Below are 24,163 nucleotides of genomic sequence, written 5' to 3' on the forward strand. Positions count from 1 at the left end.
ACTGAGCAGAGAACCTGCCTAGCCATTTTCCAAAGCCATACAAATGTCCAATGGGTATATAAAAAATGCTCAACATAACTAATCATCAAGAAAATGCAAAAGAACATTGAAATATCACTTCACATCTGTTAGCATGGCTATTATAAAAACAAACAAACAAAACAACAAGAGATAACAAGTGTTGGTGAGAGTGTGGAGAAAAGAATCCTTGTACACTATAGTGGTAATGTGTATTGGTATAGCCATTATGGAAAACAATATGGAGTTTTCTCCAAAAAATACAAAATAGAACTACCATATGACCTAGAAATTCCACTTCTGGGTATTTATCTGAAGAAAATGAACTCTAACTTGAAAAGATATATGTACCCCTATGTTCACTGCAGCATTATTCATAATAGCCAAGATATTAAAACTACTTAAGGGTTGTCAATGGATGAATAGAAAAAGAAAAATATATAATGGAATAATATTCAGCCTTTAAAAGAAAAAGAAATCTTGCCATTTGTAACCATATGAATGAACCTTGAAGATATTAAGCTAAGGAAAGTAAGTCAGACGCAAAGGACAAATACTACATGACCTCACTTATTTGTGGAATCTAAAAAAGCCTAACTCACTGAACCAGAGGGTAAAATGGTTCTCACAAGGGGCAGGAGAAATGGAGAGATATTGTTCAAAGGGTACAAGCTTTCAATTATAAGATGAATAAGTTCTAGAAACTTAGTGTTCAACATAGTGACTATAGCTAATAATAATGTATTGTATACTTAAACTTTGCTAATATAGATGTTTTCTCTCACCACATACCAAAAAAAGGTCACTATGTGAGCTGATGGATATATTAATTTGGTTAATGTGGTAATCACTTCACAATGTATCAAATATCAAAACATCATGTACATCATGTACCCCCCTCTCTCTGCCTGCCTCTCTGCCTACTTGTGATCTCTCTCTCTGTCAAATAAATAAATAAAATCTTTTTTAAAAAGTGAATTATTTTCACTCTTAAGTAGATATACAGAAACATTTTTATTAATTAGTATTAATTGCTTTATTTATAAAATTCTTGACCATAATCCATTCCTAATATAATTTGCAATATATGAATTTGAGAGGATTCAGTTCCTTGATGAAACAGAAAATAATAAATACTCTTCCCTAAAACTGGTCAGGAAATATGAAGGAAAACCATATAATTCAATTTACTCAAAAAATTTTTTTGTACTTTTATGGTTTTGATATAACTATAATGGGCACAAGCTGATCATTCATTTTCTTTGCTGTGCAGCCTGGTATTGGGTTTGGTGACTCTGATGTCCAGCTGGGCTGCTCTTTCCACAAGGGCTTTGCGGTTCTTTGAGGAGACAATGTGAGCAATCTCTCCACAGTAAGATTTGTTGCACATCAGCAGCACTTCAAGCTCCTTGACATTGTGGACTAGGAACTTCTGGAAGCCCCTGGGGAATATGATTTGCTTTCTTGTTGCTACCCTAACCAATACTGGGCATCAAGATCTGGCCCTCTAATCTTCTGCGCATCCTATTGTCAGTGCCTCGGGGTCTCTGGCAGTTACGCTTAATTTTGACATATTGATCTGACTGGTGCCAGATGAACTTTTTGGTCCTTTCTTTAATGATCTTGGGCTTCACCAGACGTCTGAGGGCAGCAACACTGCCCTGTAACACACAGCTGCCACCTCCACAGGTAGCTTGGAGGAAGAGAAAGGAAGGTGGCACGCGAGGGCTCCATCTACTCAAAACTTTTAAAGCAGATTATAAAGCTAAGTCCACCTGAACCCTTAGTGGGTGAGGATTTCATTCCTAAGGCTGAAATAATTTCATTTGTGGTCAAGTCAGCTCCAGGAGCAGAAAGATTGCCAAAGATATTTTAAGGTCAGTATGAAGTACATTCTGCTTAAACCAATTATGAAATTGTCAGATCTCAGATGACAACCAATTTCATGCATTTCAGAGCCACTGAATTTATTTAGTCACAACAATAATAGAAATTGAACAAGAAAGATAGCATTACATATAATTCTTTGGGGGGATCAAAATAGATGATGACTTACAAATAAAGTTCTGTGGGTTGGCATATATGATTTTTAAAAAGATTTTATTTATTTATTTGACAGACAGAGATCACAAGTTGGCAGAGAGGCAGGCAGAGAAAGACGAGGAAACAGGCTCCCAGCAGAGCAGAGAGCCTGATGTGGGGCTCCATCCCAGGACCCTGGGACCATGACCTGAGCCGAAGGCAGAGCCACCCAGGTGCCCTGGCAAATATGATTTTAAGAAAAATATGTTGTAGGGAAAATGTGAATTTATAATTATATTGTTTAATAATTATACCTTCATGATTATTTTCTGCTTATTCTATCTCATGGACTAATTTAAGAGAAAACTAACATGTAAATTTAAATAATATATTTAATCTTTTTTCTTCTGTATCATTTCATCAATAAAAGAGGATGATAAAATATATTAAGGTAGAAAGCAATGCTTACAAACGTCTCACTTTTGTATAATTTTTAACCCATGGATTCTAAACAGTGCCCTATAATACATACAAAAGGAAATAGTTTAACGTAATTAGTAATAATTTCATGCATCCTTCAATATAAAAACTTGTTATGAACTTAGAATAATTCATATGAGCTTTTTCTAAGACTGTTCTTTGTAGTGTGTTTGCATAATAATAAGATCCAATCTGTTAGAAAACAAGTAAAGGACAAATGGTCATCATTTTGGTCTAATGATGTTTAATGCAGTTTTAAGCAATCTCCTAAAGACAAAAGGTGGCCACTCAGACATAGCCAATTACTTATTTGTGTGGCAGATGAAATCTTTAATAATGAATCTGATTAACATTCAATAAGAAATATACAGGCTGGGAAAATGACCAAGCCACCTCAACCACCAGCAAACATCACCTAAGGCTTTGTTCGAATTGAGATCAGACTGGTATTCCAGAAAGGCGCATTAAGATAAAAGTTTATCAAATGTGTTAACATGGACTCCCCTAAAAAATCTACACAAAATCCCTGTTACACAAAGGTCACCTTTTTAACAGCTGACTTGTCTATCTGGAAAATAGACCAAACATCTTTATGAGTTATATGTATTTAATTGTTTAGGGATTTTTTTAAAAAGATTTTATCTATTTATTTGACAGAGATCACAAGTAGGCAAAGAGGCAGGCAGAGAGAGGTGGGGGAAGCAGCCTCCCCGCTGAGCAGAGAGCCTGATGTGGGGCTTGATCTCAGGACCCTAGGATCATGACCAGAGCTGAAGCCAGAGGCTTTAACCCACAGAGCCACCCAGGCACCCCAAGAGATGTTTTAAATCAATTTGGTTTGATCCCCAAACACTGGAAACATGATAAAAATCATGCTGTAGGAGATTTAGCAGTTACACTGCTTAAGTTTTTCTACCAATGACATTTTATTTATTTATTTGACAGACAGAGATCACAAGTAGGCAGGGAGGCAAGCAGAGAGAGAGGAGGAAGCAGACTCCCCGCCGAGCAGAGAGCCCCATGCGGGGCTCGATCCCAGGACCCCGGGATCATGACCTGAGCCAAAAGCAGAGGCTTAACCCACTGAGCCACCCAGTTGCCCCTACCAATGACATTTTATGAGTAACGTGAAGGGATTCTGTTTTAATAATACTTATATTCTGAAAATGTCTTTGATCCAGTGGGGTTTAATAACTGTTTCATATCTAAATACATCCTAATTAATAATGTACAAAGATGGGGCACCTGGGTGGCTTAGTGGGTTAGGCGTCTATCTTCAGCTCAGGTCATGATCTCAAGGTCCTGGGACTGAGTCCCTCATTGGGCTCTCTGCTTGGCAGGGAGCCTACTTCCTCCTCTCTCTCTCTGCCTGCCTCTCTGCCTACTTGTGATCTCTCTCTGTCAAATAAATAAATAAAAATCTTTAAAAAATAATGTATAATAGAGGTTAGATGAGAATATTACAAGTTGTATTTTTAAAATGATTTATTGAAGAATAACATATACACAGAAAAGTACATAAATAAAGAGGCTACTGAATTTTCACAAAGAGAGCACATACGTTAACCAGAAAAAGATTTTTAAAACTAAACATCAAGAAATGGCATCCTAGAAGCCCTTCTAGTCATTAGATCCCTCCCTGCCAGACCACTAACCCAATTTTAAACATCATGTATTAGTTTGGCTTGTTTTTTTGAACTTACATCTAGCTTTTTCTCTCAACGTAATGTTTGCAAGATTCTTCAGTGTTTTTGAGCAGTTATAGCTCATTCATTCTTTTTGTGCAAATATACTATTACATATATATATATATATATATATATACGGTAGATTTGGGGTTATTTATTTATTCTATGGTCATGATTTTATAGGTATAATGAATTATGCTGCTACGAACAATCTTACACATGTCTTTTGGTGAACATATGTATGCATTTCTGTTAAGCATATATCCAGGAATATTGCTGGGACTTAGAATGTAAATATATTCAATTTTATTAGATACCATGAATCAGTTTTCCAAATGGTTATACCAATTCACATTCTCATTAACAATGTTCTATAATTTCACCAATCTTAGCATTTTCTGTCTTCATTTTAGCCATTCTTTTAGGCATATTAGGTAGTGTTATTGTTTAAATTTGCATTTCCCTGATAACTAATAAGGTTGAACATATGTTCATGTATTTATTGGTCATTTGAATACCTTTTTTGTGAAATGCCTATCTAAGTCTTTGGTCTGCATTTTGTCTTCCAAGCCAAACTGTAATATCTCTTAAAATTGGTTCTATTAACCAGCATATAAATGAAATTTGAGTTATTATTCTATTTTTAAAATAAGAAAGGAATTGAAATATGTCAGCATTTTCAGGTTTCTGAGCTTATAATATAATTTAAAAAGCAACCAAAAAACATTGCCATTGGATTCTAATGAGCTAACTCATCATATTAATTATGGTTTAAAAAAAAAAAAAAGCTAGCAAGTACTTAGTCTGACTTTCCTATTTAAACTCTACCTCTGGGGGCACCTGGGTGGTTCAGTGGGTTAAAGCCTCTGCCTCTGGCTCAGGTCCTGATCCCAGGGTCCTGGAATTGAGCCCCACATCGGGCTCTCTCCTCAGTGGAGAGCCTGCTTCCCTTAGTCTCTCTCTGCCTGCCTCTCTGCCTACTTGTTATCTCTCTCTTTTTTAAAAAAATTTTTTTAATAAAAAAAAATACACTCTACTCTACCTTTGGGGGCACCTGGGTGGCTCAGTCCTTAGGTATCTGCCTTTAGCTCAGGTCATGATCCCAGGCTGCTGGGATCGAGCCCCACATTGGGCTACCTGCTCGATGGGAAGCCTGCTTCTCCCTCTCCCACTCCCCCTGCTTGTGCTCCCTCTGTCGCTGTGTCTCTCTCTGTCAAGTAAATAAAACAACAACAACAAAACTCTACCTCTGAGTAACCATATAGCAGATAAGAAGTTCCTTATCCTAAAAGTACTCTATATAATACTATAGAATGAGAGAAATGGAACATCACTATTTTGCAATCCTTAATGAATTAATAGCTCTAGATGTTGAACATCAGTGACTGTTAACATCATCAAAAGAGTTACACATATGCTTCTTGATGGAAGAAAAGAATACTACTTATGAAGTAGTTTTCAAAAAAAAATTACTAGTTATATTAAAAGACCAAAACAAACAAATAGTTTGAAGAGACAGAGCATCAGAAGCACTCAGACATGGCAGAGATGTTGAAATGACCATACTGAAAACTTAAAACATATAATAAATATGTTAAAGGCTCTAATGGAAAAGTGGACAGCATACAAGAATGTCTAGACAATGATAGACAATGTAAGCAGAGAAATGAAAATTGTAAGGAAGAATCAAAAGGAAATGCTAGAAATTAAGAACACTGTAACAGAAATAAAGAATGCCTTGATGGGCTCATCAATAGATTGATACGCTCTCAAGAAAAATCAGTGGGCTTGAAGAAGTGTCAATTTAGGGGCGCCTGGGTGGCTCAGTGGGTTAAGCCGCTGCCTTCGGCTCAGGTCATGATCTCAGGGTCCTGGGATCGAGTCCCGCATCGGGCTCTCTGCTCAGCAGGGAGCCTGCTTCCCTCTCTCTCTCTCTCTGCCTGCCTCTCCGTCTACTTGTGGTTTCTCTCTGTCAAATAAATAAAATCTTTAAAAAAAAAAAAAAAAAAAGAAGCGTCAATTTAGAACTTCCAAATTGAGGGACACCTGGGTGGTTCAGTCCATTAAGTAAATACCTTTGGCTCAGGTCATGATCCCAGCATCCTGGGATCAAGTCCCCCATGGGGCTCCCTGCTCAGGGGAGAGCTTGCTTCTCTCTCTGCCTGGCACTCCCTCTGCTTGTGTTTGCTTTCTCTCTTTCTCTGACAAATAAATAAATAAAAATCTTAGAAACTTCCAAATTGAAATGCAAAGAGAAAATATAATGAAAGAGAACAGAATATCTAAGAAATGCAAAATTAAAATTACAAGAAGTGTAACATGTATAATAATAATACCAGAAGTATAAAAGAGAAAGGAACAAAAGGAATACCTGAAACAATATTGACTGACAATTTCCCAAAACTAATGAGAAACATCAAAACACAGAACCACGAAGTTCATAAACCACTGAGAATAAATACCACAAAATCTACACCAATGTGTATCACATTCAAACTTCAGAAAATCAAAGACAAAGAAAATTTTGAAAGAAGCCAGAGGAAAAAAATTTTACCACAGAGGAGCAAGGATAATAATTACATTAAACTTCTCTTCAGAAAACATGCAAGCAAGAAAAAAAAAAATAGTGGAGTAAAATACTTAAAGTGTTGGGGCACCTGGGTGGCTCAGTGGGTTAAGCCTCTGCCTTCAGATCAGGTCCTAATTCCAGGGTGCTGGGATGGAGCCCCGCATCAGGCTCTCTCTGCTCAGAAGGGAGTCTGCTTCCCCCCTCTCTCTGCCTGACCCTTTGCTTACTTGTGATCTCTCTCTCTGTATCAAATAAATAAATAAAATATTGTACAAAAAAAAAATAAAATACTTAAAGCATTGAAAGAAAAATAAAAACAACCTAAAATTCTATTTCCAGCTAAGTTAAACTTCAAAAATGAAGGAGACATACATTCTCAGACAAGCAAAAATGGAATTTGAGGGACTTTTTTACCCATAGGCAACTTCCATGTTTTGCAAGAAATGTTAGAAGAAATTCCTCAGAAAAAAAGAAAATATATATAGATCAGTATTATGGGCTGAATTGTCTCCCCCCAAAATTCATATATTGGAGCCCAAACCTCTGCTAACTCAGAGTATAACTGCATTTGAATATAGGGTCACAAAAACAAAAGCAAAAACAAGTTAAAATGAGATCATTGGTGTAAGACATACTCTAATATAATTGGTGTCCTTATAAGAAGAGGAGATTGACTTCTTTTGTGTTAAATATTTTGTAGTGTACTCTTTTAACTCTTTTGTGTCTCTTCCTACATTTTAAAAATTATTTCCTTAATGGATGCTCTGGGGAATATAATTAGCAACTTAACTTGAAACAATCTATTCAGATTAATATTATCTTAATTTCAATGTTATATACCAACTTTCTTCCAACATCTCCATCCTGTCACTTGTACAATTGTTGCCACACAATTTACGTCTTTAATATGAACTCATCAGTAGTTTTTATAATTATTGTTATACTTAGTTGTCATTGAAAAGAGGTAAAAGGAAAGGATTTTAAACAAACACACATTTATGCTGTCTTCTTTTTTTTTTTTTTTCTAAGATTTTATTTATTTATTTGTCAGAGAGAGTGAGCACAGGCAGAAAGAGTGGCAGGTAGAGGCAGGGAGAAAAGCAGGCTTCCTGCTGAGCAAGGAGCCTGATGTCGGACTCTATCACAGGACGCTGGAATCATGACCTGAGCCGAAGGCAGCCACTTAACCAACTGAGCCACCCAGGCGTCCCTGTGCTGTCTTCTATTTATTTCTGAAATTACTTTTACCAGTGCTCTATATTTCTTCATGAGTATTCAAGTTACCATTTGTTGTTGTTTTTTTGTTTTTTGTTTTTTGTTTTTTTTTTCATTTAGCCTGAAGGACTCCAGTTAGCATTTCTCATATAACAAGTTTGCTAGTAATATATACTCTGTTTTTGTTTATCTGAGAGTATCAGAATTTCTCCTTCATTTTAAAAAAGATTTATTTTGGGGGGCACCTGGGTGGCTCAGTGGGTTGGCCTCTGCCTTCAGCTTGGGTCATGATCTCAGGGTCCTGGGATCAAGTGCCCCACCAGGCTCTCTGCTTGGCAGGGAGCCTGCTTCCTCCTCTCTATCTGTCTGCCTCTCTGCCTACTTGTGATCTCTGTCTGTCAAATAAATAAATTCTTTTTAAAAAAAGATTTATTTTTTATTTGAGAGAGAAAATAAGAGTATGAGTAGGGGGAGGGGCAGAGGGAAAGGGAGAGAGAGAATCTCCAACAGACTCCTTGCTGAATATGGAGCCAGATAAGGGGCTTGGTCCCACAACACTGAGATCACGACCTGAGACAAAATCAAGAGTTCGATGCTTAACTGACTGAACCACCTAGGCGTCCCTCTCCTTCATTTTAAAAATTAAACTCATTTTGAGATAGTTGTAGAATGATATGCAATTGTAAGATATAATACAGTGATCCCATGACCTGTTGCCCAGTTTCCAAACGTATAATATCTTGCAAAATAAAAGCATGATATTGCAACAGGAATGTTGATATTGAAAGAGTTGATATGCAACATTTGCATCATGACAAGGATCTCTCCTGCTTTATAATAGCCACACCCACTTCACTCTCACTTGCATTTCCTCCTTAATCTTTGGTAACCACTAATCTGCTCACCATTTGAATAATTTTGCATTTCAAGAATTTTATATAAATGGAATCATTCAGCATGTAATCTTTTGAGATTGGTTTTTTAAACTTAGCATAATTCTATGGAGATACATCCAGGTTGTTCTGTGTATCAATAACTCATATCTTTTATTGCTGTTTAGAATTTCATTGTGTGTATAAAGTACAGTTTCCTTACTAACCTGTTGAAGAACATCTGGGTTGTTTTCATCTTTTAGCTGTTATGAATAGTGCTGCTATAAACATTTGTGTATGGATTTCTGAGGCAACACAGCTTTCATTTCCCTGGGATAAATACCTAGGAGTGAATTGCTGTTATATGGCAGTAGGGAGGATCCTTAGTTTATATATCAACTTTAAAAGTAAGACTTTATTTACTGTATCTAAAAAGTTATCACCTTAGCCAATGTCACCAAGGTTTTCTCATATGTTATCTTACATGAGCATATGTTATCTTACAATGAGTTTTATACTTTTGTGTTTTACATTAGGTCTGCAGTCTTTCTGAGTAAAGTTTTATGAAAGGTTTAAGTCTAGATTCACTTTTTTTGCATGCAGTTGTCCAGATGTTCCAGTAGCCTTTCTTGAAGACACTATCTTTGCTCTGTCATACTGTTTCTGTTCCTTTGCCAAATATCAGTTGACTGTATTAATGGGGGTCTCTTTCTGGACTCTATTCTGTTCTGTCAATCTATTTAGCTATGATTTGTCAATACCACACTGTCTTAATTACTGTAGCTTTTTTTTTCTTTTTTTTTTTTGTATGTCTTGATGTTAGGTAGTGTCAGGCCTCCAATATTGTTCTTCTCTTTCAATATTGTGTTGGCTATTCTGGACCTTTTGCCTCTTCATATAAACTTTCAAACCAGTTTGTTGACATCCACAAAATAACTCGCTTGGATTTTGATTGGGACTACATCGAGTCTATAGATCAAGTTGGAAAGAACTGACATCTTGATAATATAACCATAAATATGGTGTAGCTTTCCATTTATTTAGTTCTTCTCTTATTTCATTCTTCAGAGTTTTGTAGTTTCCTTGTCTACATCTTGTACCTACTTTGCTAGCTTTATACCTAAGTATTTCATTAGTTCTTTTGACTAGTGTAAGTGGTTTTTTGTTTTTGTTTTTGTTTTTAATTTTATTTATTTATTTGACAGACAGAGATCACAAGTAGGTAGAGAGGCAGGTAGAGAGAGAGAAGGAAGAAGGCTCCCTGCTGAGCAGAGAGCCCAATGTGGGGCTCGATCCCAGGATCCTGAGATCATGATCTGAGCCAAAGGCAGAGGCTTAACCCACTGAGCCACCCAGGTGCCCTGGTTTTGTGTTTTTAATTTCAAATTCTACTTGTTCGTTGCTGGTATATAGGACAGCAACTGACTTTTGTGCATTAATCTCATATCCTGCAGTATTGCTATAATCACTAGTTCTGGGGTGGGGGCGTGTTTTGGTTGATGTGGGGTTTTTTTGGATTTTCTACATACATTCTCATGTCATTGCTGAACAAAGACAGATTTATTTTTTCCTTCCCATACTGACTACCTTTTATTTCCTTTTCTTGTCTTATTAGGGTTTCCTGTACAGTGTTGAGAAGGAGTGATGAGAGGGGACATCTTGCTTTGTACCTGATCTTAGTGGGAAACCTCTGAGTTTCTCACCATTAAGAATAATGTTAGCTTTGGTTTTTTGTAGATATTCTTTATCAAGTTGAGGACGTCCTCCTCTATTTGTAGTTTACTGAGAGTTTTTATCATGTTGAGTGTTGAATTTGTGAACTTCTTTTTCTGCATCTATTGATATGATCATGTGATTTTTCTTTTTTAGCCTATTGATGTGATGGATTACATTAAATGATTTTTGAATACTGAGTTAGCTTTGGCTGGTTGGGATAAATCCCACTTGGTGGTGATATATAATTCTTTTATACGTTTTTGGATTTGATTTGATAATATTTACTAAGAATTTTTACATCCATGTTCAAGAGAGATATGGTTCTGTAGTTTTCTTCTAAAGTTTTGTGTGGTTTTGGGATTAGGGTAATTCTGGCCTCATACAATGAGTTAGGCAGTATTCCCTCTACTTTATCCTCTGAAGAGATTGTAGAGAATTAGTATAATTTCTTCCTTAAATGTTCAGTAGAAATAATCAGTGAACCCATTTGGGCTGGGTTCTTTCTGTTTCAGAAGATTATTAATTATGGATTCAATTTCTTTAATAGATATAAGCCTATACAGATTTTCTTTGAGTGAGTTTTGTCAAATTATGTCCTTCAAGAAATTGGTCTATTTCATCTAGACCACTAATATTTGTTGTTTATGATATTTCTTTGTTATCCTTTAAAGTGCACAGGATCTGCAGTAATATTCCCTCTTTCATTTCTGACATCAGTAATTTTTGTTCTTTTTTTGCTTAAACTGGCTAGAGGCTAGTTGATTTTTTATCTTTCCAAAGAAGCACCTTTGTGTTTCACTGAATTTTTTCTATTATATCTTGTTTACAATTTCATTGATTTTTGCTCTGAATTATTATTATTTTCCTTCTGCTTACTTTGGATTTAATTTGTTCTTCTTTTTCTAGTTTCCTAAGGTGGAGACTTAGATTTTTAATTTTAAATCTTTCTTCTTACATATGCATTCATTGCTATAAATTTCTTCTAGGCGTTGATGTTGCTGCATCCACACATCTTGATAAGTTGTGCTTTCATTTTCATTTAGTTCAAAATATTTTCAAATTTCTCTTGAGATTTTTTTCTTTAGCCCATTTGTTATTAAGAAGTGTGTTGTTTAATCTTCATGTACCTTGGGATTTTCCAGTTATCTTTCTGTTATTGATTTCTAGTTTGACTCAGTTGTGTTCTCAGAGCTGACATTGTATGATTTCTATTCTTTTAAATTTTTTGGACACCTGGGTGGCTCAGGTGGTTAAGTGTCTGCCTTTGGCTCAGGTCATGATCCCAGGATCCTGGGATCAAGTCCTGCATGAGGTTCCCTGCACAGTGGAGAGTCTTCTCCCTCTATCCCTCGCCCTGCTCATGATCTCTCTCTCTCTCGGTTAAATAACTAAAACCTATAAATAAATAAATGAATGAATACGTTTGTTAAGCTGTATTTTCAGATTCAGAAAGTGGTTCTCTTGGTGAATGTGCATTCTTAGTTTTTAAAGAAACTTCCAAATTGTGAGCATGGCTGTACTATTTTACATTCCCACAATTAGTGTATGAATGATATAGGTTCTTTACATTCTCACCATTACTTGGTGTTGTCACAATTTTTAAATTTTAGTCATTCTGATATGTATGTAGTGATCTCAGTAAGGTTAACTGCATTTCCCTATTGGCTAATAATGTCAAACATTTTTCTATGTAATTCTTTGTTATTTGCATAACTTCCTGGGCAAAAGGTCTCTTCATATCTTCTGCCCATACCCTAATTAGGTTGTTTGCTTTTTATTGTTTAGTTTTGAGAATTCTTTAAAGAAGTCCTTTGTCAGAAATGTGGTTTCAGATATTTTCTCCCACTCTGTAGTTTGAATTTTCATCCTATGAGGGTCTTTTTGGAGCAGAAGTTTTTAATTCTGAATAAGTTTAATTTATTAATGTTTCCTTTTTATGAGTCATGCTTTTGGGATCAAGTTTAAAAACTCTTTTTCTTAACCTGGTTCCAAAGATTTCCTCCTATTATTTTTTCCTAAAAGTTCAATAGTTTCACATTTTACATTTAAATTCTTGACCAGTTCTGAGTTAAATTTTGTGTAAGATATGAGGTTCTTGTTGAGGTTCATTTTATTTTGCCTGTGGATGTCCAATTGATCTAGCACTGCTTATTGAAAAGCCAATCTGTCCTCCATCGAATTTCTTTTGTATCTTTGTCAAAATTTAGCTGGGGATATTGTGAGGATCTATTTATGAGTTCACTATTCTATCCCATTAATCTATGTTTCTATCCCTCCTAAAAAAAAAAACACATAGTCTTGATTACAACAAGTATATAAAAAGTCTTGCAATCAGGTAGGCTGATCCCTTCCACTTTATTATTTTTTTTTTCAAAATTTTTTTAGCTATCTTAGTACTTTGGCCTTCCCATATAAATTTTAGGATAATATTGTCTATATCTACAAAGCCTTTCCTGGGATTTTGACAGTTATTACATAAATGGTATATCAATTTGGGGAGGAGAAATGACATCTAAACTCTTAGAATGAACACATAACATATCTCTGTTTATTTTCTTTCATATTTTTAAAAAGATTTATTCGTTTAATTTAGAGAAAGCAAGGGGGAAGAGGGAGAGAGGGAAAGAATCTTAAGCAGACTCCCCACTGAGTGCAGACCCTCAAGTGCGAGTTGCTCAAATGACTGAGCCACCCAGATGCCCCTCCCTCTCTGTTTATTTTATGTTTTTTTAAAAGATTTTATTTATTTATTTCACAGAGATCATAAGTAGGCAGAGAGGCAGGCAGAGAGAAAGAGAGGAAGAAGTAGGCTCCCAGCAGAGCAGAGAGCCCAATGTGGGGCTCAATCCCAGGATCCTGAGAGATCATGACTTGAGCTGAAGGCAGAGGCTTTAATCCACTGAGCCACCCAGATGCCCTATTTTATGTCATACACACACACACACACACATATATTAGAAATATAGAGAGAATGAGCAGGGGGAGGGGCAGTGGAAAAGGGAGGGAACCTTCAGCAGACTCTGTGCCCAACATGGAGCCTTATGTAGGGCTCAATCCTAAGACACTGAGATCATGACCTAAGCCAAAACCAAAAGGTGGATGCTTAACTGATTGAGCCAACCAGGCACACCCTGCTTATTTTGGATCTTTGCTTTCTTCAGTGCTGCATAATTTTCAGCATACAAATCTAATACATATTTTGTTAGAGTTACACTTAAGTATTTAATTTTTTGAGCTATTATAAATCAAACTGTATTTTTTAACTTTGATGTCCACATGCTTATTGGTAGCATTTAGAAATAAGCATATTTTTAAAAAAATTTTTTTAAACTTTTTGAGTATATAGCAATACAAGTCTTTCACAAGAAACAAGAAAGTTCTCAAGTACACAACTGAACCTTATACCTACAGGAGCTGCAGAAAGAACAGCAAAGAAAGCCTAAATCCAGCAGGAGAAGAGAAATAATAATCAGAGTAAAAATCAATGAAATAGAAACCAAAAAAAAAATAGAACAAATCAATGAAACTAGGAGATATTTCTTTGAAAGAATTAGTAAGACTGATAAGCCCCTGGCCAGACTTATCAAAAAGAAAAGTGAAAGGACCCAAATAAATAAAGTCATGAATGAAAGAGGAGATATCACAACCAACACCAAAGAAATACAAACAATTATAAGAATATATAAGAACATATAATTATAAGAACATATTATGAGCAACTACACACTAGCAAATTTGACAATCTGGAAAAAATATTTGCATTACTAGAGAGAGACCTATAAAATAACCAAACTGAAACAGGAAGAAATAGAAAACCTGAACAGACCCATAGCCAGTAAGGAGATTGAAGCAGTCATCAAAAATCTCCCAACAAACAAGAGCCCGGACCCAGATGGCTTCCCAGGGGAATTCTACCACACATTTAAAGAAGAATTAATACCTATTCTCCTGAAACTGTTCCAAAACATAGAAATGGAAGGAAAACTTCCAAATTCATTTTAGGAGGCCAGCATTACCTTGATCCCAAACAAGACAAAGATCCCATTAAAAAAAGAGAATTACAGACCAATATCCTTGATGAACACAGATGTGAAAATTCTCACCAAAATACTAGTCAATAGGATCCAACAGTACATTAAAAGGATTATTCACCATGACCAAGTGGAATTTATTCCAGGGCTGTAAGGTTGGTTCAACATCCACACATCAATCAATGTGATACAATACACTAATAAAAGAAAGAACAAGAACCATATGATACTCTCAATAGATGCTTAAAAAGCATTTGACAAAGTAGAGCATCCTTTCTTGATCAAAACTCTTCACAGTGTAGGGGTAGAGGGTACCTACCTCAATATCATCAAAGCCATCCATGAAAAACCCACAACGAATATCATTCTCAATGGGGAAAGACTGAGAGCTTTTCCCCTTAGGTCAGGAACATGGCAGGGCTGTCCACTCTCATTAATGGCATTCAACATAGTACTAGAAGTCCTAGCTTCAGCAATCAGAAAACAAAAAGAAATTAAAAGCATCCAAATCAGCAAAGAAGAAATCAAACTATCACTCTTTGAAGATGATAAGATACTTCATGTGGAAAAGCCAAAAGACACCAAATCTGATAGAACTTAAACAGGAATTCAGTAAAGTGTCAGGATATAAAATCAATGCACAGAAATTGGTAGCATTTCTATACACCAATAGCAAGACAGAAGAAAGAGAAATTAAGGAGTCAATCTCATTTACAATTTCACCTAAAACCGTAAGGTGCCTAGGAATAAATCTAAGCAAAGAGGCAAAGAATCTGTACTCAGAAAACTATAAAATGTTCATGAAAGAAATTGAGGAAGACACAAAGAAATGCAAAAGTTTCCATGCTCATGAATTGGAAGAACAAATATTGTGAAAATGTCTATGCTACTTAAGGCAATTTACACGTTTAATGCAATCCCTAACAAAATACCATCCATTTTTTCCCCAAAAATTGAACAAATATTCCTAAAATTTATATGGAACCAGAAAAGACCCTGAATAGCCAGATGAATATTGAAAAAGAAAGCCAAAGGTGGTGACATTACAATTTCAGACTTCAAGCTCTATTACAAAGCTGTCATCATCAAGACAGTATGGTACTGGCACGAAAACAGACACCTAGATGAATGGAACAGAATAGAAGCCAGAAGTAGACCCTCAACTCTATGGTCAATTCATCTTTGACAAAGCAGGAAAGAATGTCCCGTGGAAAAAAGACAGTCCCTTCAACAAATGGTGTTGGGAAAATTGGACAGCCACATGCGGAAGAGTGAAACTGGACCATTTCCTTTCACCACACACAAAAGTAGACTCAAAATGGATGAAAAACCTCAGTGTGAGACAGGAATCCATCAAAATACTTGAGAAGAACACAGGCAGCAACCTCTTCGACCTCAGCCGCAACAACTTTTTCCTAGAAACATCGCCAAAGGCAAGGGAAGCAAGGACAAAAATGAACCATTGGGACATCAAGATCAAAAGCTTTTGCACAGCAAAGGAAACAGTCAACAAAACCAAAAGATAACTGACAGAATGGGAGAAGATATTTGCAAATGACATATCAGATAAAGGGTTACTATCCAAAATCTATAAAGAACTTGTCAAACTCAACACGCAAAGAACAAATAATCCAATCAAGAAATGGGCATTAGACATGAACAGACATTTCTGCAAAGAAGACATCCAGATGGTTAACAGCTGCATGAAAAAGTGCTTCACATCACTCGGCATCAGGGAAATACAAATCAAAACCACAATGAGATACCACCTCATATCAGTTAGAATGGCTAAAATTAACAAGTCAGGAAACGAAGATGCTGGCGAGGATGTAGAGAAAGGGGAACCCTCCTACACTGTTGGTGGGAATGCAAGCTGGTGCAGCCACTCTGGAAAAAAGCATGGAGGTTCCTCAAAAAGTTGAAAATAGAGCTACCCTACAACCCAGCAATTGCACTACTGAGTATTTACCCTAAAGATAACAAATACAGTGATCCAAAGGGGCACGTGCACCCCAATGTTTATAGCAGCAATGTCCACAATGGCCAAACTATGGAAAGAAATTAGATGTCCATCCACAGATGAATGGTTAAAGAAGATGTGGTAGATATATTCAATGCAATACTATGAAGCCATCAAAAGAAATGAAATCTTGCTGAGGAACCTCAGTGAGAGGTTCATCAATGTCCCTCCTCAGATCGCGCTGCCCATGCATCAGCAGCTCCAGAAAGAACTAGCAGAGGCACACAAAACTAACAAGCCATGTGGGAAGTGTTACTTCTACCTTCTGATAAGCAAGACGTTTGTGGAAGCTGGAAAAAACAATTCCAGAAAGAAAGGGAATAACCAAGAGAAAGAGGAATTAATATTTGCCAATGCAGAGGAAGAATTTCTTTATGAGAAAGCAGTCCTGAAGTTTAACTACTCAGTGCAGGAAGAGTGTGACACTCGTCTGGGAGGCAGGTGGTCCTTTGATGACGTCTCGATGAAGCCCTTGCGAACCGTGATGTTGATTCCAGGTGACAGGATGAACGAAATCATGGATAAACTGAAGGAGCATCTCTCTCTCTGACCCGTTTCCCATGGACAGTAATGGGGTGGTTTTGCTTTTGTAAAATTACCAGAAAACAGCTCAGATTTACTGGAAAAAAAACCCAGACTTTATTCAGAGTAAGGTCCTCTACAAAAAAGTAGGGGTCTGTCACTTGTGTCTTGACACATTTACAAAATAGCTTTTAAAAAAAAATTTGGTCGAATTATGATTGGTGGATTAAAAGCTTTTCCAGTAAGAAGGAAAACGTGGAGTCGTAATTTAAAGAACTCAATAAAAACTTCTATTTTTTGGGACGCCTGGGTGGCTCAGTTGGTTGGACGACTGCCTTCCGCTCAGGTCATGATCCTGGAGTCCCGGGATCGAGTCCCGCATCGGACTCCCAGCTCCATGGGGAGTCTGCTTCTCTCTCTGACCTTCTCCTCGTTCATACTCTCTCTCACTGTCTCTCTCTCAAGTAAATAAATAAAATCTTAAAAAAAAAAAAACTTCTATTTTTTATTTTTAAATAATAAAAAAAAAGAAAGAAATGAAATCTTGCCATTTGCAACAACGTGGATGAAACTAGAGGGTATTATGCTGAGTGAAATTAGTCAACCAGAGAAAGACAATTATCATATGATCTCCCTGATATGAGGAAGTTGAGAGGCAAAGTGGGGGGGTGTGGGGGTTAAGGAAGGAAAAATGAAAAAAAATGGGATCGGGAGGGAGACAAAACATAGGAGACTCTTAAACTCACAAAACAAACTAAGGGTTTCCAGGGGAAGAGGGTAGGGAGAGGGTGGTTGGGTTATGGACATTGGGGAGGGTATGTGCTATGGTAAGTGCTGTGAAGTGTGTAAGTCTGATAATTCACAGACCTGTACCCCTGGGGCTAATAATACATTATATGTTGGTTTAAAAAACTTTTTTTAAAAAGATCCCTTTGTATGTGTCTGCCACATTTTCTTTATCTTTTCATCCACTGATGGACACTTAGGTTGATACAACCTCTTGGCTATTGTCAATAATGCTCCTATGATTAATGAGTGTACAACTATCTCTTTGAGACCTTGCTTTCAACACAATACCCAGAATTGGAATTGCTGTATTATATAACAATTCTACTTTTAATTTTTTTTTGAGTAGTGGTGTTACCTTTTAACTGAGTGCCTCTCTACTGGCTGTGAAACTTATAGCTTTGAATGGGTATGGTATCATTAACATTGTTGTCTTACTGAGGTATAATAGTTTCCCTTGGATAGATGTTTTGTTTTGTTTTCAGTTCATTCTGTGTCTTTGGTTAGTGAAATAGCTGTTAGTTGTTTTACAGTTTTTGTTGAAAAGTGAGTTACAAAGATCCTCATACTACCATTCCAGACATTGATCTCCTAAATTATTTTAATTATTTATAAGTTTGATGTATGTTTTTAACATCCCTTAAGGTGAGATCCCTTCATTAGCCATATTCAAATCAGTTAATTCTATGTCTTAAGTAATAAAGAACTAATATCTGTACAATATTTATTTCCCTAATCCTATGATACAGTATCTATTTAAAGCTTTCACTCTCAAACTTCTTTTCAGCCTCAATGTCATTTACATGCATCCACACTTCCATCAATAGTAACTCTAATTACGTAGGAAATCTTTGGAGTAGAAGTTGATACACTTCCCTCCATTTGAAAATCACTGCTTAACACCTTCCAGATAAGTTTTATGATTTTCTTCCTATAGGTTGTAAACATTTCCTAGATTTCAATGGACTTTTTCATCTTGTAAGAGAAATTGATATTCCAAGTATCCTCTAAATACTTTAAAACTTTCTTTAAAAATAAAGATAGAAGTGAAAATTATCTTGAATATTAGTTATTTCAATTTTTCCTCCTTAGAAGTTATTTTAATTATGGCCTTATCAAAAGTATATACTGTTTTACAAAATATCAGGAGTTATATTCTTAAACATAGAGTTATATACTCGTTAAGATTTAAAATGACTGAGGCATCTAGGTGGCTCAATTGGTTAAGTGTCCAACTCTTGATTTCAGCTCAGATCATGATCTCAAGGTCTTGAGGTCAAGCCCCACAATGGGCTCTGCACTGGGTGTAGAGCCTGTTTAAGATTCTCCCTCTCCCCCTGTCCTCTTCCACACGCCATATGTGCTTTCTTCTCTCTCTCAATAAAGAAAAAAAAAATATTTAAAATGAGTATTTTGAAATTACGGGATTACTATACAAGTTTAAGATTAGCATAAAAAGATTTCTATAATAACAAAGAGGTAGAAAATTAACTCATTGAAGAAAATGCCTAATAGAACTGAATTAGGCAATTATTTGAAAAAATTACTGAAAACTTAGATGATCAACTATAATAAAGTATAGTTGCTTAGTCCTTTCACTAATGATCACTATAAGTGTGCAAAGTTTCTTACTTGTATTAAGGTATCTTCTAAAGAATCTATGAGTTTACAAAGATAAATTCAAAGAATAATAAGAACAAAATTTCAAAAGCTTTAATGAACTATGAATAAAGAATGGATTATTAAAAAGAACACTTAAACATCATTTATTTAGAACTCTTTTCTTTCATTTACATACACATACTAACCAAACCAGGAGATCTGAAAGAGAACAGCTTTTTGTTGTTGGGTTTTTGTTTGTTTGTTTGTCTGTTTGTTTGTTTGTTTTTACCAATTCCCTATTGAACCATTACTCTTGCTGATCTTTGGATGCAACCCGAGATTTTTAGGTTCTTCTTCATCCTTCATCCTGCTTTAACGTTATGGCTATGACAGTGACATAATAATCTCACAGTATGTCTAGTTCTTAGAAAGAAGTGTTGTCTTAACTAAGGAGAAATTGAATGTTTTGGATTGACACAATGTTCTCTTACAATAGTTGCCAAATAGGATCAAGTGCTTGCTATATTTTATTTCCTTTCCCCACTCCTCCTTTTTCCTAGATTCTCTTCCTTGTCATTGATTTACTCGTGCTTTTCTAGTACTGCTTCCACTGAAAGAAAGGCTCCAAGCCATATACATGTAGGTCCTTCATTAAGCTACATGTGTAAAATGTGAAAACATTCCTACTATTTTTTCTATTGAATCAAAAGTGTTATATCATCTAAAACAAATAAAGTATTTTTATGGAGTAATGTGATTTTTCCTGATGCAGTTATTTAGGGCACACTAGTATGAAAATTCTAATTTAGTATAAATAGTAGCAAAAAAAAAAACAAGAAAAGAGAGAAGGGTTACAAATAGGCATAAATGAGAGAAGTAAAACAATAAGAAAAAATAAGCCTACAGAAAAACTTAGAAACTAACATTATTCAATGGATGTTTTGAAGATAAAAGGGAAGAGGGAGATGTTAAGAACACAGCAAATTAGAGAAAATGGAGTTTGTTTACTCTGGGCGGTAATGAAATATAAAAAATATATCTTTCATAGCTTTTAAGTTACATATGATATAATTAGGTTAAAATGTTAACATCTCTTGAGCAAATCTCATTTCCATCAACAAGACTGTCAGCAATACTTAAAACAACCAACTTCAGTAAAGTCAGGATCAGTAGCACTAATCCTTCATTTGCACACAGTACATTTGTATATACAATCATTTCAGATTTTAGATCCCCAAATATCTCCAATATTTTTTTAAAAAGAGTTACTATATTAAAACAAGTTAAAAAATATCTAATGTGCTACTATTAGTTAAGACTGAACGAAAGAATAGAAAGCAAATTATCTCTCAGTAACACAGGTAATAGTGATGTTAAGTTAACATACATGATAATAAGTGATATAATTTCAACATAATTGATAATAAGTGGTATAACTCACTAACACAAGAGTGTAATGTGGATAGCTATGGTATGGGGATAACCAAAAAAGAGCAAGTCGTATTTGAAAGTTAATTCCCAGTGGCCCTAACCAAAATAAGGTTATGCTTACTGTCCTGTCTAAATTTCTTATCAGGTAAGACAATGGAACAAAATCTTGTTGCAAAATCCTTATTACATTTCCAGTTGGGAAGAGTAAATTTTCAAAAACAAAATATATAACCCTGCCAGAACTTTTCAATGTTCCCATACTGCCAATTTCACCTTCCTTGGAAGAAAGACAAGCTCTATTTTTTTCCCACAGAGAAGTATTAATTGTAAGGCATAATTCACCAGTCCACAAAGGAATAGTACTTAACTATGCTCTTCCTGTGAGCATTCAATTAACTGTATGCTTATAAATGGCATTTCGTCTGAATGTGTATTGAAACTCACCTTATAAAACCCACAGCAGTAGAGCATGTCTTGTTGCTGAGGGACTATGATACTATTTCATAATGTTAAAACAGGAATATTACAGTTTAAATTGTTCCTATGCCTAACCATCATCACACAATTTAAACACTAAAATGGATAAATATTCTAACCTCTAACTATATTATTTAATGTTGGAATAATGCATGATTTTGTATTTTTTAATGACTAAAGGTTTTTTAAAGTGATATTAATAATATAGCATCATCATGTTTGTTGCATGAGTTCTTACATCATACTAGTTAGTATTCTAAGTAGTTTATAGGAATTAACTCATTTAATCCTTATAACAACCCTATTGCTTAGGTATTATTTCCCTAGTTTTGTAGAAAAGTAAAAGAAAAGTTAAGTAACTTGCTCTAGGTCACGGAGCCAATAAAGAGGCAGAATAGTAGAATTTTATATCCAACTGATCGCATTGCAGAGTTCACATTCTTACCCGCCACACTGTATTACACTAAGAAGACATTTTAAAAATCTTACTACATTTGGTTACCTGAGATTTGATGTTTTTTAAAGTAATGTAATTCATAGTTCTTTAAGAACATACCTAGTCTTATTCATAGAGCTTATGTGTTGAAAGTCATTCTATCCTTTGATAAAACTGTATTTATAACCAAATTGTTTGCTTTACTATTATAACTTTGATTCTCCTTGGTTTAGGGATATACACCAGGAGTTTACATTGAGTTGGAAATCCGATCCTTATTTTACAAGGCTAATCTTTGGGTCATGTCTTTGTCTCCAGTATATTTAATCCTGATTAGGCTTCAGTGAGCAGATTAAAAAGCACACAAAGAGATAAGACAGAATTGCTTTAACAATGCAAGTTTTTAAAGTGTAATTTCATTGTAATATGGAAGTATAATGTGTCTAATTTTTCTATGTGGCCATATTTAAATGGCTTTTTAGTTTGGGCTTCAATACTTATGGTTTAATGCCAAATTTACTGAAGTATTATATCTAGAAATAGTTCATCTTTAATAGTATATCATATTTTATATTTTTTATTAAAAGAGAGAATAGGCCTTATTAATCATATTTCTCTGCAACATAGCAATACTTATGTTATGATGAAGATATATGAAATACCATTATACATAAGCAGCTCAATATTACATTTCAAGAATGAATGTATAAAAACTTACCCTTGATTCAGCAATGTTTCCAGGATCACTTTTTTCAGCACCAATTAAAAGACATGGGAATAGAGACTGGTTATACAATTCCTACGCCATAAGTAGTTGGTTAAAGAACATTCTTTCATATTCCAGATGACATTTAAAGATAAACCTGTCTCCATGCCTACAAAAAATAAAAAAAGGCCTTTCACAAACCCTAAACCACCAGATTGAACATCTCAATTTCACTTATAAAGATCTAATAGAAGGTAGAGTGGATGTTAAGAATGGATAAAGATTTGAAAACCATTAGTTTAATGTAAAGGAAAATATAAAATCTTAACTTTTACCATCTTTAGTTTAACATAGAAGAGTCACAAAAATAAGTTTTAAAAAAGAGTACTAGCCTACATTTTCTATTGCCTTTAGGTAAATTCATTAATTAATTCATTTATTCTCATAACATCTCTATGAGGTAAGTATAATTGTCCTCATTTACAGATGAGAAAATTAAGTTTCAGAGAATATAAGTAAAAGTTAGAAAGCAGTAGGTGAGGATTTAAAATATGCTAACCCTGGGGTGCCTTGGTGGCTTGGTTGGTTGGGCTGACTCTTAATTTTACCCAGGTCATGATCTCAGGGTTATGAGATCAAGCCCTGTGCTAGGCTCCTTACTAGGCATGGATCCTGCTTGAGATTCTCTCTGTGCTCTTCCCCCAATCTCCTTATCTTTCTCTCTCTCTCTAAAAAAAATTATTTATAAGTAAATAAATAAAATGTCATAACCTCAAATTCATGCTCCAGTCCATTAGGCTTAGTGCCTTCCTAAAAATCAAAATTGTTCAAGAGAAAAGTATATTTCTTTGTTTTTTCATTATGTATAATTGAAAATATTACCAAATCTCCATATTCTACAATAAGAAAATCTGTCTACGTTAATTAAATTTGAAATAGTACCTGTCAAAATTTTCAAACCAGTGAGCTTTAAAACAGAAATTTGATTATTTTATAAATATGTAAGAATGTAACTTTTCCCATAATAGAGCCTGTAACAGAAATTACATGATGATTCATAGTCTAAGAGAAGGCTATTTTAAAAGAAAAAACTTTTAATGCAAATATTTCTTTAGCAATTAGAAATAGCAAAGTAGGAACACCTGGGTGGCTCAGTGGGTTAAGCCTCTGTCTTCAGCTCAGGTCATGATCTCAGTGTCCTGGGATTGAGCCCCATATTGGGCTCTCCATTCAGTGGGGAGCCTGTTCCCCCTCTCTCTCTGCCTGCTCCCTGCCTACTTGTGATCCCTCTGTGTCAAATAAATAAATAAATAAAATTAAAATAAAAAAAAAGCAAAGTATTTTTTCTCACGCTTCCTCCACATTGTAATAAGTCTGTGTGAGTAGTGTTCCTTTTAAACAGTATATTTATAATAACAGTAATAAGTCACTGCTACACATCTGGTTTCAGGACAAAAATTTCTCTATATTCTTTAGCCGAACAATCCAAGAAATCACTAAGCAAATCTCAAATAAGCAAGGGCAATCTTCTTTATGTCAGACTGCCTTTTGCACAAAGTGAGTAAACCTCTA

General features: G+C 35.2%; 1 protein-coding gene and 1 pseudogene across 1 annotated transcript; one reads left to right on the top strand and one right to left on the bottom strand.

The window, feature by feature from the left end:
• Positions 1-1,267: 1,267 nt before the first annotated feature.
• LOC116576916 lies at positions 1,268-4,290 on the bottom strand (annotated as a pseudogene).
• Positions 4,291-4,427: 137 nt separating this feature from the next.
• LOC116576917 (BRCA2 and CDKN1A-interacting protein-like) lies at positions 4,428-17,253 on the top strand. The gene is made up of 2 exons (XM_032319474.1): positions 4,428-4,447; positions 16,752-17,253. Exons 1-2 carry the CDS (start codon positions 4,428-4,430, stop codon positions 17,179-17,181), a joined length of 450 nt encoding a protein of 149 aa, XP_032175365.1. The 3' UTR covers positions 17,182-17,253.
• The last annotated feature ends 6,910 nt before the right edge of the window (positions 17,254-24,163 follow it).

Source organism: Mustela erminea, chromosome 18 (genome assembly GCF_009829155.1).
Source record: "Mustela erminea isolate mMusErm1 chromosome 18, mMusErm1.Pri, whole genome shotgun sequence".
In the NCBI taxonomy this organism is placed as follows: Eukaryota; Metazoa; Chordata; class Mammalia; order Carnivora; family Mustelidae; genus Mustela; species Mustela erminea.

Bases quoted from the DNA above. Each gene is read 5' to 3' on its own strand.
- LOC116576917 (XM_032319474.1), top strand. From the start codon at position 4,428: ATGTCTTTTGGTGAACATAT. The intron at 4,448-16,751 runs GTATGCATTTCT...AGCCATCAAAAG, and splicing joins ATGTCTTTTGGTGAACATAT to AAATGAAATCTTGCTGAGGA.